Source organism: Panthera leo, chromosome B3, assembly GCF_018350215.1.
Source record: "Panthera leo isolate Ple1 chromosome B3, P.leo_Ple1_pat1.1, whole genome shotgun sequence".
NCBI lineage: Eukaryota > Metazoa > Chordata > Mammalia > Carnivora > Felidae > Panthera > Panthera leo.
The window spans coordinates 3,167,604-3,190,526 of NC_056684.1; the positions used below are offsets into that span (position 1 = coordinate 3,167,604).

The 22,923-nt window shown below is 46.3% G+C and overlaps 1 protein-coding gene across 1 annotated transcript in view; it reads right to left on the reverse strand.

Moving 5' to 3' along the window:
* Nucleotides 1-22,923, reverse strand: part of ADAMTSL3 (ADAMTS like 3) — a 347,575-nt gene that overhangs the window by 181,440 nt on the left and 143,212 nt on the right. The window contains exon 7 of the mRNA XM_042940846.1: nt 11,266-11,392. Coding sequence (XP_042796780.1) covers nt 11,266-11,392 — 127 coding nt within the window. The remainder of the gene's footprint in view (nt 1-11,265; nt 11,393-22,923) is intronic.

Consider the following 22,923-nt stretch of genomic DNA (forward strand, 5'->3'; position numbering starts at 1 on the left):
TGAGCATCTGACTTCGGCTCAGGTCATGATCTCACAGCTCGTGAGTTCGAGCCCCGTGTCGGGCTCTGTGCTGACAGCTCGGAGCCTGGAGCCTGCTTCGGATTCTGTGTCTCCCTCTCTCCCTGCCCCTCCCCAGCTCATGCTCTGTCTCTTTCTCAAAAATAAATCAACTTAAATAAATACATTAATAAATAAATGTAGAGAAGGGACATGCTGGAGACTTGATTTGGCAAGAACAACCAGCTGCAAGCTGATAAACGGCCTCTCGTACCCACACCTGCCCTGCTATGACATCCCTGGTCCTGCCGTGAGCTAACTCCATGCTCCATCACGGGAGTCTAGTATCCCTGCACCTGCACCCGAGCGTCCTCGGCCGTCAGCCCCTGTGTCTATGCACAACCATCTGCTCCCAACCTGGAGCTGCGCTTCTTTCCTGGCCTCAGATGCCTGTCCCTCAAAAGAGCGTGGTGACAGGCAGGGTGCCGGCGACTGTACCCTCCCGTGCTCACTTCCAGGACTCACTCTGAACGGCATGCCGCGGTGGGGGCGGGGGCTACGTTACGCATAAGCAGCAGGCAACAACCTTCTGTCCAGATGCTGCCCAGCAACCTGGCATAACTTTCCCCTCTGCCCTTTATACTGCATCTAAGAAATCAAGAGCCTGGTGGGGGTTAAATGGTCATTTGCCTACTGACTCTGGCGGGATGTCGGGATGCAGGATATGTCACCCCAAATATGCCACTTTGGCATACTGATTATTTTTAAAATTTTTTTAATGTTGATTTATTTTTGAGAGAGAAAGAGACAGAGTGTGAGCGGGTGAGGGGTAGACAGAGAGGGAGACACAGAATCCGAAGCAGGCTCCAGGCTCCGAGCTGTCAGCACAGAGCCCGACACGGGGCTCGAACTCACGAGCTGTGAGATCATGACCTGAGCCGAAGTCAGATGCTCAACTGACTGAGCCACCCAGGCGCCCCGGCATACTGATTATTTTGATTTAAAGGTACTTGCGAAGTAGCAGGTGCAGGAGGGACGCTCTGCCCCTCCTCTGTCCTCTTGAATGCACAAGATAAATCTCCCGTGAGAAAGGTCTCCTCCCTGGACCAGGGGGTTAGAAGCAGCTTTCTCTCCAGAGACAGGGAACTGAGGACTGAGGAGGCTTCGTGGGTAAACCTTGTAACTACTTCACCATTTACTACCACAGCCCAATCCCCTTGTCTTGTCAATGCTCCACAAATCTATCATTCCTTTGTTTAAAAGGTAGAAAAGCTTCCCGCTTTGGCCACTTCTTTGAGTCTCCTGTCTCTGTGGGGCTCCCATATGGACGCACGTAATTAAATTTCTTTTTCTCCTGTTACTCTGTCTTCTTATTACTAGGGGCTGTGAACCAAGAACCTGGAAGGGTAGAGGGAAAATGATCTTTCCTGCACTGCAGGGACGTCAGAGGCTGAAAAGCAGAGGCATTAACCAGAGGCACAGATGAGAGTCACTACCTGGAGACTCTGGCAGCATGGAACTGTCCAGATTTATCCCCCAAAATTCTAGGGTAGGGCCTGAGGGCTAGAACACGGACCAAGTTCCCCAGAGGGTCCTGATGTGCATGCAGCAGTACGAGCCACGGGGCGGGCTCTGATGGGGGGACGACGGGCAGGTTGGCTGAGGCAGCCTTTGCTCCACTTCTGCTTCCATTTTTGTGCTACCTGTGTTCTGACCCCATCCCTCTAGACCTCAGGGCACATTTCTTGCTCATCTGGGAAGACCTCTCAGGAGGCTAGGGAGCACATGAACTCTGAAGTCAGACCCGCTGGGGCACTGACTTGTTGGGGTGAGACTTTGAACAAGGCATTTCATTTCACTGAGCCCCTGGGTGGGTCACTGTCCATGTTTGTCAAAGGGGAGGCTGTAAATAGTACCTACTCTGTAGGGTTATGGTGAGGAATAAACCATATCATATATAAAAGTACTCAGCACAGCACCCACAAATAAGTGTACAGCCTATGGAGGCCCCTGTTATTATTACCGTCCCGATAATTATTATTATTCTTAATGATCCCAGAGCACTCCATGGTTAGTGGGTGTCAGTTCTCCTGGGTGACGCCAGGTGTGACAGGGCTTGGCCACCAATAGGCTGCTTCCGCTTTTCATTCACGTGGGCAGCTGGTCTAAGTGGGTTATGCAATCCTGTTCCAGGCCAGTCAATACACCCTTATAGAGAACACATCGGGTGCCAGGTACTGGGCCAGGTGTGAAAGGCCCTCGATGAGCTCACATGCCAGTGAGGGGCTCAGCGCGTGCACAAAATCCCTCCCACGCAGGTCGTGATGGTAGCATGTAAAAGGTTCCCAAGCAGTGGTTCACGGGAGATTCGAGGAGACTTCAAACCAACTCACTTCCCTTGCGTATAGAAAACTTCCTGGGCCCTTTAAGAATAAATGTAAGCCACCTCTGTTGAACCTTTTCATTAAAGCTTTGGAACATGTCTTTATATAAGATCCCGGGTCTATTTCTACGATCTCCATTCCATCCCAAGATCTGCTTTTTCTTAAAACAAGAAATAAATTACAGATATACTTAATAGACTCCCAGAGCTAGAAGAGGTCTTGGAAATCATCTGTGCTAAGGCTCTCAGTATACAGATGAAAAAGCCAAGGGCCCTGTGGTTCTGCCTAAGATCACAGAGAGTGAGCAACCAAGCTGAGGTTATTACCCAGTCTCTGGCTTCCAGGCCAGTTCTGTTGCACAATTATTTAGTCCCACTGAAACCATAATGGAAAGCCGAATCGTCTCTAGCAAAGTGCCTGTGTTTGTTAGCTCAACATGTATTGAGCTCCTAGGGCATGCTTCATAAAGGCCAAACAGGAAGTAAAAAGAAAAGAGAAGAGCTTGGTAGACTGGTAGACTGGTCAGAGAGAGCTCCTCGAGGAGCTGACCCTTGAGCTCAAGGTGCAGAAAGAGGCAACCATGTTAAGAGCCAGGGGAAGGGTATGCTAGGCCCAGGGACTGGCCAGTGCAAAAGCCCGTGACAGGAAGGGCACTCGGCACTCTAGAATCTTCCAGACGGTAAGACTGGAGCCTCGTGCATGAGGGGCCAAAGGGCACACGTGACATGACACAGAGGCATCCGTGCAAGACTCTGAAGGTCATGGAAAGGTATGCATTTTAGCCTAAGTGGGAAGGCAATCCATGGGGAGGTTTTAGGCCAGGGGATTCACGGTCAGTCTGAGCACTCCGTGAAAGGCAGAATCCACAGCACTTCTCAACGGAGGCTGCAGATCATTTTGCCCTTGCCTCTCCTCACGCAGAGGACACAGAACACACACAAACACATGCGTGACAGAGCCAGCAGCAGCGGGAGGTTCGGGCCCCAGGTGTTCAGTCTCAGGATCCATTTACCACTCCATGCCGTCTCTCGCTGAATTAAATGGGGGGGGGCGCCTGGGGGGCTCAGTGGGTTAAGCGTCTGACTCTTGATTTCAGCTCAGGTCACGGTCTCGTGGTTCGTGAGATCGAGCCCCACGGACCGTGCAAGAGCTTGCTTGGGATTCTCGTTCTCTTTCTCTGCCCCTCCCCGCCTCTCTCAAAATAAATAAATGGGGGGCAATATCCCAGGACGACGGTCGGGGGCTAGATTGAAATATTCCTTCAACCACACACAGCTCTGGTACAGGAACACTATCGGTCAGCATCTTGCCCTGGAAAGACGAATGGGGAGGCAGAAAGAGACGATGTGAGCAGACGGTCTGTTTACCACGTCACAGCTGATGCGGTCTTCCCTGTTACAGACTGAGTTGCATTTATAGGTTATTTTAGGAAGCGACAGTCAAAGGGAAAATGTCCTCGTAATAAGAAGCCAGGTCCAGGATTCCATTTCCATCAGCAGATAGGATGTGCTTAACAGAATCAAGCACAGGATGTTTGGCAAGAGGGTGCGGTTATTGCCCTGACATCAAAAGTTCAGCGAAATGCTGGTGTTCCAGGTCGGCCTCAGACATCCCTGTGTCAAGAGGCTTAGATGCACCAGGTAAAAACGTACAAAGAGCCCAGACGGGACAAGCTAAGCTTATTTATTCCCCTTTAGGCCACGTGTGCCTTTATGTGGACAAGACCCAAATCATGGACAAATCTGGAAACACAACGGAGTCCCCCGAGTCCAAACCAAGACTCCAAATAGACGTGCTTGCTTCTCTGTGTACGGAGTTTCCTCTCTTTCGACACCGAGTGGCCTCTGCCTCCCTGTTCCAACCTCCAAAGCTCTCTGTGCCATCGTTAGTTGAGCGTCTCCCCTTGCCCCGTGGAACAGGAAATGTATGTGTTGGACCTGGACTGATTTCGGATTTTTCTCATAGCGAAAGTCTTGGCTCTGGGCGCTTAGACCTTGAATCTGCCTCGCTGCCTGGTGGAAATGACAGTGTGCGAGCAACCTTGAGCACTCTGTCCAGAGTGAGGCTGTGCCAATGGCGTCTCACGGCCACGTTCCCCCCACCGCTCGGTGGGGCTCCCAAGGAAGACAGGAATGATTGCTTGGCAAGGGGAGGACGGAGGAACTTCGTGGACTCCGCAGGCCCGGAGATGCACACTTGGGGAGAGACATGGCTTCACTCCCCACATTTCTTTCACACAAAGCATGATTATAGGGAAGTGCTTCCATATGGCCCACGGAAAATCCCGGCCAAGAACGGCTTCAGCTGGCCAGTTTCAGAGCAGTAACAGACTTGAAGGGGCCGTAATGAAAGTCAAGGACGAGAAGCAGCATGTTTTCACGCAGGCAGGAATCTGCTCACTTTCCCCGCAGCCCAGGCACAAACATACAGAGCTGGGTGACATCCCAGCTGCCCCTGCCTCTAGCACGTCACCTCACCCGCCGTGTTGGACAATCTGTCCCTACATGCCGGTTGCCCTTTCTTTGTAGAAACTAATCAAAACGGTTAGATTTTTAGGGGCTTTTGACCCGGAATGTCCTGAACTGGCACAGGGGTCTGAGACACCCCCCCGCCCCCAAAACAAACCAGAATGGCAAATTTGGGGGTTGGGGTTACAAGTGCATTTTCCTGGAGAAAAAAATACACAATTTCCAATGCAGTCTCATAGGGATCCCTAATCCACAAACCGAAATCAATGTGAGAGAGAGAGAGAGACAGAATCTGTTCTACCTTACCAAGAGTGAGAAACTGTACCCCATCCCATCCCTTCGCATTTCAGGGCCTCCTCGGCTCATGTCTCCAAAAGACTGGTTTCTTGACCCAATTTCACTCAGCGTCTACCCTGGTTCAACTAGAATTACCGCGATTTCTAATCACTCTTGGACCCTGACAAGATGGCGTCTCTTTCTGCTGAGACTTCCAGGCTCTTTAAAGCCGGTGCTTAACTCTAGGTGCTCCCCCGACACCCGAGCTACTATTTCCCCATTTCCAGTCCAAAAGCAGTCCTGGATTAACTCCTCCCAGTCCAGCCTGGCTCCTCACGGTCTCCCCCTGATCTGAATCTTTCCTCTCCAGCGCTACTGTCTCCTACAATGCAGTCTTCCTTGACACTTCTGACAAGGTCCCCCTCCATCCCCATCAGCAGCTTTCTTAAAAACAACACCCATGGGGCGCCTGGGTGGCTCAGTCGGTTGAGCGTCCGACTTTGGCTCAGGTCATGATCTCACAGTTCGTGGGTTCGAGCCCCGCATCGGGCTCTGTGCTGACCGCTTGCTCAGAGCCTGGCGCCCGCTTCAGATTCTGTGTCTCCTTCTCTCTCTGCCCCTCCCCCGCTCACGCTTTGTCTCACTCTGTTTCTCAAAAATAAATAAATGTAAAAAAAAAATTTAATTAAAAAAAAAAAAAGAAACAACACCCAGACCGACTGACTGCTGATTTGGACATCTGTTTATAAATATTCACATTTACGTTTAATGTACGTGAGAGGTGTGACATCTTTTGGTACCCAAATGAGTCATATTTCTAATAAAAACACTGCCAGCATTCACTGGGCACTCTCTAGGTGCCAGACACTATTTGGAATGCTCAGCACGATTGATTTACTTAATCCTGACAGCACCTCTACAAAGGCAGTATTATTGCTGTTTCCAGTTTAAAATGAGAAAACCAAAATACACAGTAGTAAGCAACCAACCCAGGATTTAAACCCAGGCTGTCTGGCCCCAGAACCCAACTTCTTAGCCACTTCCCCACAGTGTCTTTCATAGTTAGTTATGAGAGATGGTCCTTAACATCTCTGGTCCTTAGTCTCTTCATCGGTGAGGTGGGTTTGACGATATCAAAACTATCACGTAAGGGGGGTAGCGAAACTAAGTGGTACGCCATGCTTGAGGACAATTCCGGGCATTCGAAAGCACCGTATCGATATCAGTAATAACAGAATGGGTGGAAAGCTGTATCTGTGGTTTCCCAGGTCGGTAGAAGCCAGCGTGTGTGCAGGCCACAGTTCGGGGTGATGAGGCAGCCCTCCCCGGGGAGGACTTCCCTTCCTGAACAAAGGGTACTGCATTCAAGGGATGGTTTTTGCACTACCTTCTTTATTGTCTGGGTGTGGATGGGTGTGAATGTCGAACAGTGACTTTGCAATGACAGAGACGAAAGCCACCCTCTGAGGATGATGATGGAGATGATGATGATGAAGGAGACAGAGACGAGTCTGGTTCCTTAAAGACACAGTAGAACGGCTTCTCCAACCTTGGCTGTCTACTGCAGACCATCCTGTATTTGTAAGTTGGGTTTTCCATGATATGTAGGAGAAAGCCTTCCTCACTGGTGCACCACCGCTCAAAGCCAGCTCCTTCATGATGTCCACCGGTGGGAACCTCTACGAACTCATGGTTCGCCATCTCAGGGAGCCCTCACAGAGATCACTCTAGCTTTTTACTGTCTTTGATAAATTCCTTCCCCTTCTTTCTTTGATGGGAACACTCTCAAGTCTCTGAGAGCCCTCGCTCTTCCAGAGCTGACTCTCACCTCTTAATGAACAGTACCAAAAAAAAAAAAAAAAAAAAAAAAAAAAAATCCAATATTCTAGAATACTGCTAATTCCTGTCCATGTTCCCTGCCTGTATAGTTATCCAGCTCCTGACATGGCATGGGTGTGCACTCTCCTTTTGTCCTGGGTAAATCCTCTGTCTATATAATCTCTGGTCACTTGTGTTCACTCCTCAACCCACTGCAGTCAGGCTTTGGCTTCTGTTGAAATTCATTGAGACCACTCTTGCTAAGGTCACGGGTGGTCTTTGAATTGCCAAAGAGCACATGTTGGACTCCTATTCCAGTTGGTATCACAGCAGCAGTTAACATGGTTGACCGTCACCTCCTTTTTGGAGATACTCAGTCCTTTGGCGTCCGTGATACTGCTTTTGCGAAGTCCTGCATTTACCTATTCTTTCTATCTTCTCTCATTCAGGTTCCTTTAAAGTTCTTTGCTGGCTAAACGCCTTGACCTCAGGTGCTCCCCAGGATGCAATTCTTAGCCTTGGGATATATTCTATACACTCTCTTTGGGTGGACTTACCTAATTTATTTACCACCAATAAGGGGATTTTGCTACCAGACAACAATGGACTGGCGTATTTCATTTTTTAGTTTTTTTTTTAACGTTTATTCATTTTTGAGACACAGAAGACGAGTGCAGGGCAGGGGTGGGAGAGGCAGGCAAAGAGAGAGGGAGACACAGAATCCGAAGCAGGCTCCAGGCTCTGAGCTTTCAGCACAGAGCCCAATGTGGGGCTTGAACCCGTGAACTACGAGATCATGACCTGAGCCAAAGTTGGACACCTAACCGACTGAGCCACCCAGATGCCCCTGGACTGGCACATTTCAGATCAATCCTTTAACCCCAAACAAAATACAATCAACATCTCTTTGAAGGTACCAGAAAGATTCTGACATATTTGATACTCATGGGGCCAAATCTCCCAAGAGAAGGAAAATCCGAGGAGGTGAGCTTTACTGTCGGTATGTGACTCCTCTGCGTGAATCCCTCACCCAAGTGAACAGCGAGCATATCCACCCTTCCGCTCAGGCTGGGAGCTGGAATCAGCCTCGCTTCTTCTTTTCTCTTGTGGTCTTCATTCCAAGGATTATCGGACTCTGCAAATTCTATGTCCTAAAGATCTCTCTGGTCTGCCTCCCATCACACTTCCTTGGACTAAGGCCTCATTATCTCAAACACCCTCTATTTACAAAAAGTAGTTTTGAAGCATTTACAAAAAGCTTCCCAGATGGGACTCCTTGCCTCCAGGCTCCCCTCACAGGTAGTCCAGCCTCGACATGCTGCTAAGATTATTTTATTAAAACACAAATCTAACCACGTCACTCCCCTGCCTAACTTCCACCTAACCTGACGTGTGCAGCACGACAAGGAAGGCCCTTATGATTGCCTCCTGAATGCCATCTGTCTCCTCCTTCATCCCGTCCAGTGCAGAACAGGATTCAGGCCTGAGCAACATGTTAACAGTTTCTCAAGAACGCCTAGGCTTTTCGTGAGCATCATGGCACCAACTTTGGGTTTCCTCCACCTGGAAAACCCTCCCCACCCTACACCCTCCCATGGTGTTCTCCCACCTGGAGAGAACAAGTAAAATCCCTATATCATAAGTTACATCAAAATAAATTCAAATGAACGGAAGGTTTTACGTGAGGAAAACAGAACCATAGGGGTGCTGGCAGAAAATACACAGGAATAGATTTTTTCCTTTTAAGGCAGCGGTTTACAAATTACAATCTGGGGGTCAAATTCAGCCTGCTGCCTATTTTTGTAAATAAGGTCTGTTTGCTCCTTTTTTTTTTTTAATTTCTGTATGCCTTAGGGGCACCTGGGTGGCTCAGCTGGTTAAGTGTCCAACTCTTGATTTTGGCTCAGGTCATGATCTCATGGTTCGTGAGTTCGAGCCCCACATCAGGCTCCGTGCTGCCAGTAGAGAGCCCGCTTGGGATTCTCTCTCTCTCTTTCTCTCTCTCAAAATAAGTAAATAAACTTAAAGTAAAAATAAAAATAAATAAAATTTCTGCATGCCTTGTATTTTTCCCCTCCATTACTACATTGTTTTGAGTTTAACTAATTTTTTATAAGCCATTTTGATTTCATTTTCATTTTTTTCTATATATTTGGATATATGCTTATATATTTCTTTTAGATGTTTAGACATTGCTTAAATACCAGACAGATGACACTTAATCTCCTGAATGTATAACAAGTCTAGTTTTTTGGGTCAGAAATAAATATATCTATTATCTATATTATCCATTATACAGATATAGATTTACTTAAAAATGGAAAAAGAAAAGCTTCAAAACCAAAGTGTGCTGCTTTATTATGAATGTCTAATGTGCATTCAAAGTATTGAAAAGCAAGCCTTTTTATCAAAGGATAATGTCACTAGGACATAAGGACTGTAATTATAAAAGAAGATTTTGAGGGGCACCTGAGTGGTTCAGTCGCTTGAGCATCTGACTCTTGATTTCAGTTCAGGACGTGATCTCAGGGGTCATGAGATCCAGCCCCGTGTTGGGCTCTGCGCTGACAGCACGGAGCCTGCTTGGGATTTTCTCTCTCCCTCTCTCTCTGCCCCTCCACCACTTGCGTGTGCATGCTCTCTCTCTCTCAAAAATTTAAAAAAAGAAGGTTTTGCAACATAAAGGTGCTCATGGAAACTAGAAGCTAGGAAACGCTGGGGAGGACACAAAACAGTGAGCAGGTGCTCTGGGAGGAAGGCTCTGGGAGGTGGAGGGCGTGGCCCCAGGCCTGGGCTGGATGGCTGTCCCACCACGTGGGTGCCAAAGCAGAAGGAACACACCCAGCAGGATCTGAGAGGAGGACATCACTGCAGCCTCCAAAAAAGTCACAGCTGAGGTGGGTGGGGGGGGTTACCCCTCCAGACTTCAACAAGGTCCCCTCCAGAGGGTCTGCTTTCTGACCTGTAATAAGATGCAGGAAACCTAGGATAACGGCACCCACGATGCGGGCTGTCCCGGGCGACCAGCAATTCTCGCACGTGGTATTCTGGGAAGGGTCCTTGCTAGTACGTTCAGGGCTGAGGTCCCTAGGTGCACACCGGCCGAGCAGTCCGGCTTTAGCGTTTCTCTGGCATCAGAAGAGTGGCCTCCACCCTCAAAGCTTTCACTTGCTTCGGCACCAGCTTGTCTGGCGGAACCTCTTCTCCGCCGGGATGCACGCTAAGGAGGCAGGGATGTAACAGACTGGCCCGTGGGTCACCAGCCGCACCTCCTTCAAGGCGCCGGCTTCCCCACCTCCTGCAGCCAGTAACAGGTGGCAGGCCACTCGGCCTCGGGCCCTTTCCCATCACTGTCGCTTGCTGCCATGGTCGTCTTTGGGCCTTGGGGTACTCCTCGCCACGCCCAGTTTCCACGGCTGACTTCTACAGCAAGTCTAGCTTGAACTGAAACCCCTGCACATAAAGCTTTATTGGAACACAGCCATGCTCTGTGCTTAGGCATTGTCTGGGCGTGGGGGTTGAGACAGAACATATACGCCCTGCCGAGCCCTAAAACCCTACCTGGCCCTTTACCCAAAATGCTTACTGACCCCCAAATCGTGGGATTACAAAAGGCGGACATCACTGAGATTAAAAAAAAAAAAAAAAGATGAAAATTTCTGAGGACGTAAAACTTAGAAACTATCGATCCTAAAAACACAAACAATATTGAAAGCCAAACGACAAACCGAAGCCAATATTTAAAATAGGTGTCACGGAAGCGCATGATGGGCACGGAGGAGGGCACCTGCTGGGATGAGCACTGGGTGTTGTACGGAAACCAATGTGACAATAAATTATATCTAATATAAAAATAAAATAAAATAGGTATCACCAAAAAACTGAAGGTTAACAGGCAAGCGGTTCATACTCGTGACGTAACAAACGCTGGCGGAAAAGACCAACATCCAACCGGAAAAACGCACAGGTGACTTTTGTGGTTCACTGAAAGAGGAGAGGGTCTGGAAAGATGGGGTAAGAAATACAAGGCGGTGTTCTCTACCTTGTTAGCAAGCACGGGAGGCAAATAAAAAAATTACTACTTCATGCTTTACCTTAAAACAATGGCAAATCTTTAAAAAAAAAACAAAACCTGTCTCGGTAAAGATTCAAAGAAACGGGGGTCTCAGAGAAGTTCACGGAACCGAGAATGTGACAGACACCTTCCGGAAGAAATGGGACGTGCGGAGCGCGGGTCGGAAGCGCTCTCCGCCGAAGCAGCTCAGCGACGGGCAAAGGTGTCCAGCAAGGGGCGGTGCAGCGGCGCGGGGGGTCAGACCTACTTTTCTCCGGAGAAACGTGCGCCTTGGACTGTCCCCGCACGAGCCTGCAGGTGGAGCCATTGCCGGCGCACACGCCGCAGCTGTCCTCGCGGGCGCCGCTCCCCAGGTGCCGGTCGCAGCCCACCGCCTGCGGACAGAAGCGGGCGACGGGAGCGTGAGAACGCGGGGCTGCAGCTCTAGACACTTCCAGAAGCATCCTCCCGGTGGGAGCCTTCCTGGATTCAGGAGGGGGCTCTCTTCCACGAGGACAGAGTTTGCAAACTGTGCAAGCCGTAAAGCCTTGCAGGATATCGCTTGGGGGGCTGGGGGGGGGGGCTCTTACGCGCCCCCCATCTAATGGAAAGGGGGGAACCGACGCGGCCCCTCCCTGCACATTGTTACCCATTTTTTTTAATGTATATTTTTAATTTGAGTCATAGACTTGTGCGTATATAAACTGAACGGAACGCTAGAGATACTGTTTCTGCTGGGTACCCGGCTCCCCACCCCTCTCCCCTCCTCTCCTCTGACCCTATTCTGGTCCTTTTCTCTCCTTTTCTCCCCAAAACGACTACCATCCTGAAGTCCGCTATATCCTTCTGGGCCACCATTTTGCTTTAAACACTTTTTTCTTTGTTCTTATCTCCGTTTCCACACTATCTCAACATCAATACATACCCATCGCTCTATTGTATATCTTTACATCTCCTTCGGTTTATCGTTACTTATACCCACACCTTGGGTCCTTCCTCTGCCGTTATACCTACGTGCGTATCTTTATAAACCATTTTTATTTATTTATTTTAATGTTTCTTTATTTTTGAGGGAGAGAGACAGAGTGTGAGCATGGGAGAGGCAGAGAGAGCAGGGGAGACAGAACCTGAAGCGGGCTCCAGGCTCTGAGCTGTCAGCACAGAGCCCGACACTGGGCTTGAACTCAACAAACCTTGAGATCATGACCTGAGCCGAAGTCAGAGGCTTAACTGACTGAGCCACCCAGGCGCCCCTATAAACCATTTTTAAATGCAAGAAAGGAATGAATGGGAGATGTCTCACCGCATATGCCTATACTGCTACCTTTTAGTCCTTACTCATAATTGTGACTTATTATTTTTGTGAGCAATTTGTGTGTGCGTGCATGTGTGGGGCTTTACCCGATTGTGAGCTTCTGTATATGAGGCGAAGGGCTATGCCACGTTTCTTTTTATTTTACAAATACATCTTCTACATAGTATGTGCCGGCTGATATTACCTAGTGAGAGATTTTATCTCTACCCTCCTTACACTCACTCAACTTTATTTGTATTTCTATACCTGGTGTTTACCAGGGGCTCTGGAGGCAGACAGCTCCCTGCCCAGCCCCACCAATGCTTTCAAGATGCGGGATGACCAACAATTCAAACTCTCAAGAGACCCATTTCCCTCAAGAGTAATATAGAGATAAGAGGGACGTCTGGGTGGCTCAGTCATTTGAACATCTGACTTTTGATTTCAGCTCAGGTCATGATCCCCAGGGTCATGGGATCAAGCCCTACATCAGGCTCTGTGCTGAGTGTGGAGCCTGCTTAGGAATTGCTCTTTCTCCCTCTCTCTCTCTCTCTCTCTCTCTCTGCCCCTCCCTCTCTCTCTCTCAAGAATAAAAAAATAAAAATAAAAAATAAATGAGTAGTCGGGGCGCCTGGGTGGCTCAGTCAGTTAAGCGGCCGACTTCGGCTCAGGTCACGATCTCGCGGTCTGTGAGTTCGAGCCCCGCGTCGGGCTCTGTGCTGACTGCTCAGAGCCTGGAGCCTGTTTCAGATTCTGTGTCTCCCTCTCTCTCTGACCCTACCCCGTTCATGCTCTGTCTCTCTCTGTCTCAAAAATAAATAAACATTAAAAAAAATTAAAAAAAAATAAATGAGTAGTAATATACAAATAATAATACATACTTCACATAGGGTCTGGTAAGGATACAATGAGAAAATGTATGTACAAACTCTCAGTACAGGGATTAGAACATTTCAAAAGGCTCAATAAAAAAGGGTCCCTTCTATCATTTCTCTGGTTTTCATTTCGTTTTGACTCCTGGGCATGTCGCCCCCCCCCCCCCCCCCCGCTGCCAGCATGGGGAGCTGCTGAATCAGACACTTATCCAAGGTGTCGAAGACAAAATAAAACTGGAGGGAGTTGAAACCACATCTATGGATGATTCCTTCCAAAGTTTCGGTGCTGAAGGGAAGGAGAAAGATCAAATAAAAGTTTCAGGGAGAGGTAGGAAAAGTTCCAAGGAAGTTTAAGGAAAAGCCCATGATTAAAGATATTTTTAAATTCACAAAGGGCTGTCATGAGGCAAGGGTTTACATCTGTTCTTTGTGTTTCCAAACGGTGAGAGCTACAGGTTTAAGCCTAAGTTTAGTTCGATATCGGAAAGTTTGAGAAGCCAGGGTTCTCCAAGAACAGGTATTCAACCGGGAGCTAGGCAGGATGGGAAAACCAGTGCGGGGATTAAATTATCTGAGGAGTAGCTAACTCCAAAGACTTTTGAGATCCTCTCATCCTGATTAGATGGTTTTCTCAAGCTAATAATGAAAGAATGATGGTAATATTTGATTTTTATCGAATGCCTGCCACATGTCCGGCATCATGCCAAGCACCGTGCGCGTATTATTTCATTAAATCTTGACAGCAACCTGATGACTCGGGTGATGTCTTCTACCTCTATTTTCCAAATAAGGCATCTGAATGTTACTGAGGTCAACTGGCCTTTCGGTATCACACAGCTGGTAAATAGCATCATCAGGAAGAGCCTGAAAACCAGGTCCACTGATCCCAGAATCTTCACACCATGCCACACCTTCCCCATCTTTACACCGGCAGACGGACCACAAAGAACGAGTCACACTGGCAATTATATGAATATTTACGAGTACATGTGGAACGAATTAAGGGTGATTGATTTTGGAAACGCACTTGCGTGGTTGGGATTCAATCAATGAGTAACTTGTGTTCGTGCAACGTTCTCCAAGGGGAATAATTCTACCATGAAGTTACAGAAACACTGTTTCCGAGCCAAGCTCTGTCCTCACAATTCATGTCCCTGAGCACCCTGCATTTCATGAGAATGACCACCACTCTCTATCTGGTCATCCAGAAAGGGTGTGGGTTTAGGAGCTAGGATGGGCTTATTTTGAAGAGTGTTTAGCGCCTTGTAAGATCTTAGGCAAGCAAGTACCTCCCTGAGCACTTACATTTGTTTTAAAATTTTCTTTCAAGTGACAGTTCATCCAAAACTTACAGCCAAAAAAAAAGCATGTGAAAACATCACAGAAAAAAAAATACCTGAAAAGAAAGTCTGGTTGCCTTATGATTCATGGGGTATAAGTCAGAACTGCCCCTGAAAGTAAGGGACTACTGGGGCGCCTGGGTGGCTCAGTCCGTTAAGCGTCCGACTTCGGTTCAGGTCATGATCTCGTGGTTTGTGAGTTCGAGCCCCGCGTAGGCTTCTGTGCTGACAGCTCAGAGCCTGGAGCCTGCTTTGGATTCTGGATCTCGCTCTCTCTCTGCCCCTCCTCTGCTCACACTGTCTCTCTCAAAAATTTTAAAAACAAAATTATTTTAAGAAAAAAAAGAAGAAAGTAAGGGACTACTAAATTTGGGCTCTCAGCTCTCATCCGAACCAATAATAAGCAACTTTTGAAAAACTGCCTGGGGTGTTTTCAACCTCGGTGACATCTCCTGAGGTCAAGACCTCTAATCATAATGATTTAAAAACCACTAACTGAGAAAACATATCAATAAATTAACATCTATTAAATAACCAACCTTTGTAGAGCCAGGCACCACGGGGAATAATTTAACAAGACAAGATTCATATCCTACAGTGCAGTTAATGAGACAAATTACACAAGATATCGGATTTAAACAAATATTTAAAGTATATGAGCAGCGCTTCCGGGGAGAAATTCTCCTCCATAAATCATCACTTCAGCTAAGGATTATTTCACAGTTTCTGCATACGACTTCCTAACCAACTAAAAGAAGATAGCATTGGAATTAAGCGGCATTCCTCCATATGAAACCACATCTGAATCTTTTTAGGTAAGTCTAATTTACTCTTTCAAGGGCCAATTTTTTTTTTTAATTTTTTTAACGTTTATTAATTTTTGAGACAGAGAGAGACAGAGCATGAACGGGGGAGGGGCAGAGAGAGAGGGAGGCACAGAATCGGAAGCAGGCTCCAGGCTCTGAGCCGTCAGCCCAGAGCCCGACGCGGGGCTTGAACTCACGGACCGTGAGATCGTGACCTGAGCTGAAGTCGGATGCTTAACCGAGTGAGCCACCCAGGCGCCCCTTTCAAGGGCCAATTTTTTGAGTCAACTTCTGTTTGAGATCCCCAACAAGTGGATTCTACCTTAGAAAAACTTCTAGATTCCTGCCTAGAAAACCAGAGTGTATGGAGCTACGGTAGTCATTAGAGATATTCTAAAATATGGGACTTCTCCTTCAGCCCATGGAAGACGGTACTTCCCACCCCCTTAGAAGGTGAGTGTGGTCTTGACTGTCTTGGGCCAATCAAATAGGAGTCTAAGTGCTGGTGTCACTTCTGTGAGGAGCTTTAAGGGTCAGTGAATGAGTCACATGCTCCCCTTCTTACTACTATAGTTACTATGTAACACCTGTGTTCTAATAGAGCCCCCCTCAGTCTGATCACTGGGACGTTCCAAGAGCAGAGACCCCCGTGGACCCTGTGTCAGACAGGGAGCATTAACAAGAAGTCATCTTCCATTGTTGTAAGACACTCAGCTTTGGCGGCTGTTAGTTACTGCAGGAAAGCCTAGCCAGTGTTGTAAAGAGGAAGGTCTTTACAATTTAACCGTTAATGGACACAGGAAGGTCATTAACAGCAAGGTGTTATTTCAAATTGGACATTTCACACTAAAATCCAGATTTCTAGGGGTGTGTGGGTGGTTCAGTTGGTTAAGCGTCTGATGATCTCACGGTTCGTGAGTTCGAGGCCCACGTAGGGCTCTGTGCTGACAGCTCAGAACCTGGAGCCTGCTTCGGATTCTGTGTCTCCCTCTGTCTCTGTCCCTGTCTTGTTCTCTCTCAAAAATAAATAAAAACATTCAAAAAAAATTTTTTTTAATCCAGATTTCTGGCTCCTGTTGACAGACAGACTCTGGTGTGTTTATACGTAGCTGCCCCCTTCACAAGGAGCAATTCTCCAGGTCTCAACAGCCCTCGTGCTCAGCATGACTCCACCCGATTACTTTCTGTCTGGGACAGGTGTGGAGATACTTGAGTCTGTCTACACGGGACTGCTGTCTGCACATAAGCCCCTACTGTGCCGGCCATCCTTTACCAGACCACGTCTTATTTCCAGTTACAAACTTCAGCTATACTTCGGGCAATACAAAAAGTACAAATACCACCAGTATAGTGCGACGGTTAAGGAAACAGATTCTGGAATTCGGTGCATGGGTCCAAGTCTAGCTGTCCCCATTTCTAGCTATGCAACTAGAGGGGAACTAGCTATGCAACTATGGGGGAAGTTCCTTAGCCCCCTTACACCCAGTTTCCTCGCGAACCAAGTGGGGCTAATGACTACCCGCCTCACACGTGTGACGAGCTGACACAGCCAAGTGCTTTAGACGATGCCTATCAAGAAACCCAGTGAATGTTCGTGGCTATTAGTTTCACTGTTAAGTACAAGTGCTTTCTTCATCCACCCAGCTGTCAGGGAATTCAGTAGGAATTCAATAAACATGAACGGCAGACTGGTCGGAACCAGGTCCCGTTTCCCATAAAATTCAGACCTGCAAAACGGAAGGTAATTTCGCTCAGGGAGCGTGGTTGTCTCCCGCTGTCTGTGGGGCTCAGATTCCCAACAGGTTGTTCCCAGGAGCACAGCGATGTGCTCATTTAAATGAGCCCGCTGTAAACACTCTTGCACAGGTTATTTGTAGTCCGTGCCAAGGCAACATCAGGGCTCAGTCTGCTTCTCCTCAGGCAAGCGGCACGAATCACACACACAGTTTCTTCTCTCTGGTCCTAGCTATCACGGAAGGCCACGGCCACATCATCCAAGAAAGGGAATGCAGGTCGACTTTATCCTGTTGAGGGAAAGATCTGAATTCTCCTGAGAGTGTCTCAGTCACTTCTGAAGAGACCGCATACAATCCTTTTCTTCCAAATAGCCTTGCCGAAAGAGCACTCAGCTTTCGGCAACCAGGGTATCCTGAGGAAGCAGCTTCCCCATCAGCATCACAAAAACGTGATGGGAAGCACACTTTGAAGATGAACTAATTCGGTGTCGAAAATCACATTTCTCCTGCAAGCCCCTACAAGCCTTGGAAATCACTGGAGCGAACTATGCATCTGAGACAACGAATATGAAGAGGGGGCCTTGGTCAGTGAGGCCGAGGGGGTAGGCAGGGAGAGGCAGCCCGTGCTGACTGCAGGCCTCCTGCCTGACTGTTTCTGGGCTGGGCTCCTGGAATGTGTTTGTGAAGGAACGAGTTTAAAATAGGACCTACATCGAGAATAATACCTCCTCTTTCATACTGAAAAGACCAAGGCTCAGCTATGGTAAGCGGCCACAGTAAATGAGCACATTCTGCCACCAGTGTCGACTCCAACCGTGTCACTGAGACCCCCCCCTTCCCCCAAGCTGAGATCACCAGTATGTATCCGTCTGGTCCAAATGAAGCAATCATCTCTCTGTCCTTATCTCTCTTGATATCTCTGAGGTATTGGACGCTGCTCACTTTTCTTCTTAAACACTCAACCACCCAAAACTTACAAAGAAATTCTGCCCCATCAAGGGTACCCCTTCCAAGCCTTCCTCCTAAAATGAGGGGGCCAGGACTCCATCACTGGAAACATGCTTCTCTTATTCAGACTCCAAGGACATACATGAGCTTTAACCCTGTGACCCACAGACTCCCAGATCTATGTTTCTCGTTTGGAATTCTCTCCTAAGCTCTAAATTCATATATCACCCGATATTTTCTGTCTGGAGGAATGGCCTCATCATCTACTTCGTCATCCTGTCAGAAATCCAGACATCTTGCTAAGCTTCCCTCTCATTCCCCACATCCAGTAACACACCCAGTCCGAAAAGATTCCTTCATTAGTCTTTACAATTCGCCGTATCTTCTCCATTCAGCCTCCCTCTGGATTACCCTAAGCTCCGGTCATCCCACACTTGACCTCCTGTTGTTTGGCCAGACCGTGCCCTCTCCAAACAATCTGCCATATGGCCACTTGAGTGACCTTTCTAAAGACAATCCCAACTGAGCTACTCCTTGTAAGATTCTTCGTTGACTCCTATTGTAACTTTCAGAAGGCTAACGACTGGTTTCCACCGATGCCCATAACCTCAACTTTTAGCATTGTTGCACAGGTATTTTCCACCTCAACTCTACAGAATGAGTCGCTGGTCCTTAAATATACCTACTATTATATCTCTCCAGTGCTATTCACTCTGCTTGTGATTCCCTTTCTCACCTCAGTTTACATAACTACTGCTCAACTTTTCAAGACCTCAATGTCAAAACATTACCTTGCCCAGAGTATTCTTCAGCTCAAGCTAAATTACTTTTAATAACAATTCTTTTTAATTATGAAAGCAACACATACTCATTGTCAAAAACTTGGAGAATGAAAAAGCATAATTCTTGGGGCGCCTGGGTGGCTCAGTCGGTTAAGCGGCCGACTTCAGCTCGGGTCACGATCTCGCGGTCCGTGGGTTCGAGCCCCGCATCGGGCTCTGTGCTGGCAGCTCAGAGCCTGGAGCCTGTTTCAGATTCTGTGTCTCCCTCTCTCTCTGACCCTCCCCCGTTCATGCTCTGTCTCTCCCTGTCTCAAAAATAAATAAACATTAAAAAAAAAAATTAAAAAAAAAAAAAGAATAATTAGCAGATCTGGGAAGAACAATAGTAGTTCATGTGGAGCAGAGGAGGGGGCATCTGAATTGAAGGAATCTGTGGAATCTCCAAGAATGGACTTCAAACTGAGCTAGAAATGCAGGATTGAAAATTGAGAGAGAAATAAAGGAGAGAGACCAAGATATATGAATGACCTCTGAATTTGCTCGTGGATAAGACTCATTCATTCAGCAGGGTAGGCAGAGGCCAGACAGCGTAGGCACTGGGGGGCATGGCAGAAAGCACGATACGTGTGATTCCTGTCCTCAAAGGACTTACATTCTGGTGTGGAAGAATGTCACGATCAAATGACCACACAAATAAATGTGTACTTATGGAACAGTATCAGTGCAATTAAAAGGTATCAAAATAGGGGCGCCTGGGTGGCTCGGTCGGTTAAGCGTCCGACTTCGGCTCAGGTCACGATCTCGTGGTCCGTGAGTTCGAGCCCCGTGTCGGGCTCTGGGCTGACGGCTCGGAGCCTGGAGCCTGCTTCTGATTCTGTGTCTCCCTCTCTCTCTGCCCCTCCCCTGTTCAGGCTCTGTCTCTCTCTGTCTCAAAAATAAACATTAAAAAAAAAATTTAAAAAAAAAGGTATCAGAATAGAAAAGGAGGACTAATTTAGGTAGAGTAATCCCTGTTGACCTCTTAAGGAAGTGATATTAAGCTGATACCATGAAGATAATAAGAGCAGCCAGGAGCAAAGGTAGAAGGAGGTAGGGACAGCATGTGTAGGAACTTTCTGCCCCTTTGGCAGAATTGGAAAAGCAGCACAAAAGGGAGAAGAGTGGAGTCTCTGAGCTAGAGGAGAGGTCAGTAGAAGCATCCCAGATAAAAAAGCAAGAAGAAAAAAGACTGAAAAAATAAAAACCAGAGCATCCAAGGACTGTGGGACAACTACAAAAGGGTGGCATGAGCATAGTGGGAATACCGGAAGGAGCAGAGAGAAAGGAATAGAAGACGTATTTCAAGCAATAATGACTGAGAATTTCCCCCAAAGTAATGTCAGACACAAAATCATGGTTCCGGGAGGCTCAAAGCACACCCAGAAAGACAACTGCCAAAAGAAGACTACACATAGGCATAGCGTATTCAAATTGCAAAAAAAAAAAAAAATCAAAGATAAAGAAAAAGTCTCGAAAGAAGCCAGAGGGAATAAAACACCTTACCTACAGAGGAGCAAAGAGAAGAACTACATCTGACTTACCCTTAGAAAACATGCGAGCACGAAGACAGTGCAGGGACAGACTTCAAGTGCTGAGAGAATAAAAACACCCACCTGGAATTCTGTACCCTAGGAAATTATCCTTTAAAAGTGAAAGAGAAATAAAGACTTCCTCGGGCAAACAAAAACTGAGGGAATTTTTTTTGCTGGCAGACCTAGTTCTTCAGAGTATGAAAATGATATAGGTCAGAATATTGGATCTATATAAAGAAAGGAAGTGCATCAGAGAATGCATAAAGGCAAGTAAAATAAAAACATTAGTTTTTCTCATTCTTAATAGGTCTAAAAGATGATGGTTTATCAAAATGGTAACAGCAACAATGCGCTCAATTGTGTATGCTTATATGTGTGTGTGTGTGTGTGTGTGTGTGTGTGTGTGTGTATGTGTGTGTGTATGTTTATGCATTAGTGAAATGAATGACAGCAGTGATAAAAGGGATGCAGGGAGGAATCAGAATTTTTTGGTTATAGTGAAGAAGTCAAGTGTTATTTGAAAGTAAATTTGGATTAGTTGTAAATGTATACTACAATCTATAGGGTAACTACTAAAAAAAGAATTATAACTGATGTATCAAATAAGGAAAGAAAATTCAATCATAAAATGCTCATTTAAAACTGCAAAACGCATGGGGTTCCTGGGTGTTTCAGTCAGATGAGCGTCTGACTCTTGATTTCGGCTCAGGTCATGATCTCACAGTCGTGAGACTGAGCCCCATGTCGGATTCTCTCTCTGTCTCCCTCTGCCTGTCTCCCCCACTCACACACACACTCTCTCTAAAATAAAATTTAAAACAAAAACTGTAAAATGAAGAAAAACAGTGGAGGAAAAATAGAAATACAGAACAGGAGTAACAAATAGAAAACAGGAACAAACATGGTATATATTAATCCAACCATATTAATAATCACTTTAAACATCACGGATCTAAATGTACCAATTAAAAGCAAAGACTGTCAGAGTGGATCAAAAAAACAAGATCCAATTATCCAATGTCTACAAGAACCCTCTTCTGAAGACATAAATAAATTAAAAGTAAAAGGATGGCAAGTGATAGGGCATTCTAACATTAAACAAAATAAAACAGGAAAAAGAATATTAATTTCAGACAGAGCAGACTTCAGAGCAAGGGAAGTTATCAGCTTTAAGAGGGGCATTCATGTAATGATAAAGGGATCAATACTCCAATAAGACATTAACAATCCTTAATGTGTACGTGCCTAACAAGAGAATGTCAAAAAAAAAAAAAAATGAGGCAAAACTGATAGAACAGCAAGGAAAAATAGATGAATCCACTACTAGAGTAAGGAGAATTCAACACCCCTCTATTTGAAATGCACAGATCCAGCAGGGAGAAATCAGTAAAAACACAGTTGAACTCAACAGCATCATCAAAAGAACTGGATATAATTGATATCTCTTGACTATTTCTTTTTTTTTTCTTTTTAAAAAATTTTTTTTAACGTTTATTTATTTTTGAGACAGAGGGAGACAGAGCATGAACGGGGGAGGGTCAGAGAGAGGGAGACACAGAATCTGAAACAGGCTCCAGGCTCCAAGCTGTCAGCACAGAGCCCGACACGGGGCTTGAACTCATGGATCGTGAGATCATGACCTGAGCCGAAGTCGGACGCTCAACCGACTAAGCCACCCAGGCGCCCCATCTCTTGACTATTTCTAAGAACTACAAGATACACGTTCTTCTTAAGTTCACATGGAACATTCATCAAGACAGACCACATTCTGGAACATAAAACACACCTTAACAAATCTTAAAAAAAAAAAAAAATGGAATCATACACCATCTACTCTCAGACCACATTGGAATTAAACTAGAAATCAATTATCAGAAATACAGCTGGAAAATTCCAAAATACTTGGATATTAAACAACTTACTTCTAAACAACATGAGTCAAAGGAGACATCAAGAGAAATTTTAAGATATTTTGAGGAAAATGAAATTAATATTTACCAAAATATGTGGGATACAGTAAAAGCAGTGCTTACAGGGAAATTTATAGCATTTCATGCATATATAAGAAAAAAAGAAAAATCTATAATCAGTCATCTAAGCTTCCACCTTAGGCAATTAGATGAAGAACAAATTAAATCCAAAATAATCATAAGAAGAGAAATAACAAAGACTAGGGGCAGAAATCAGTGAAATTGAAAACAGGAAATCAATAAAGAAAATCAATGAAGCCAAAAGTTGGTTTTTAAAAAGATCAATAAATTCATAAATCTCTAACAAGGCTAACTAAGAAAAAAGAGAAGATACAAATTACTCTTGGAAGAAATGTAAGAGGGGACATCACTACAGATCTCATGGATATTGAAAAGATAATAAAGAGGGGTGCTTGGGTGGCTCAGTCAGTTAAGCATCCCAGTCTTGATTTCAGCTCAGGTCATGATCTCACAGTTTGTGAGTTTGAGTCCCGCATCGGGCTTTGCGCTGACAGTACAGAGCCTGCTTGGGATTCTGTCTCCCCCTTTCTCTGCCCCTCCCCCACTTGCTCTCTCTGTTTCTCTCTCAGAATAAAAAACTAAA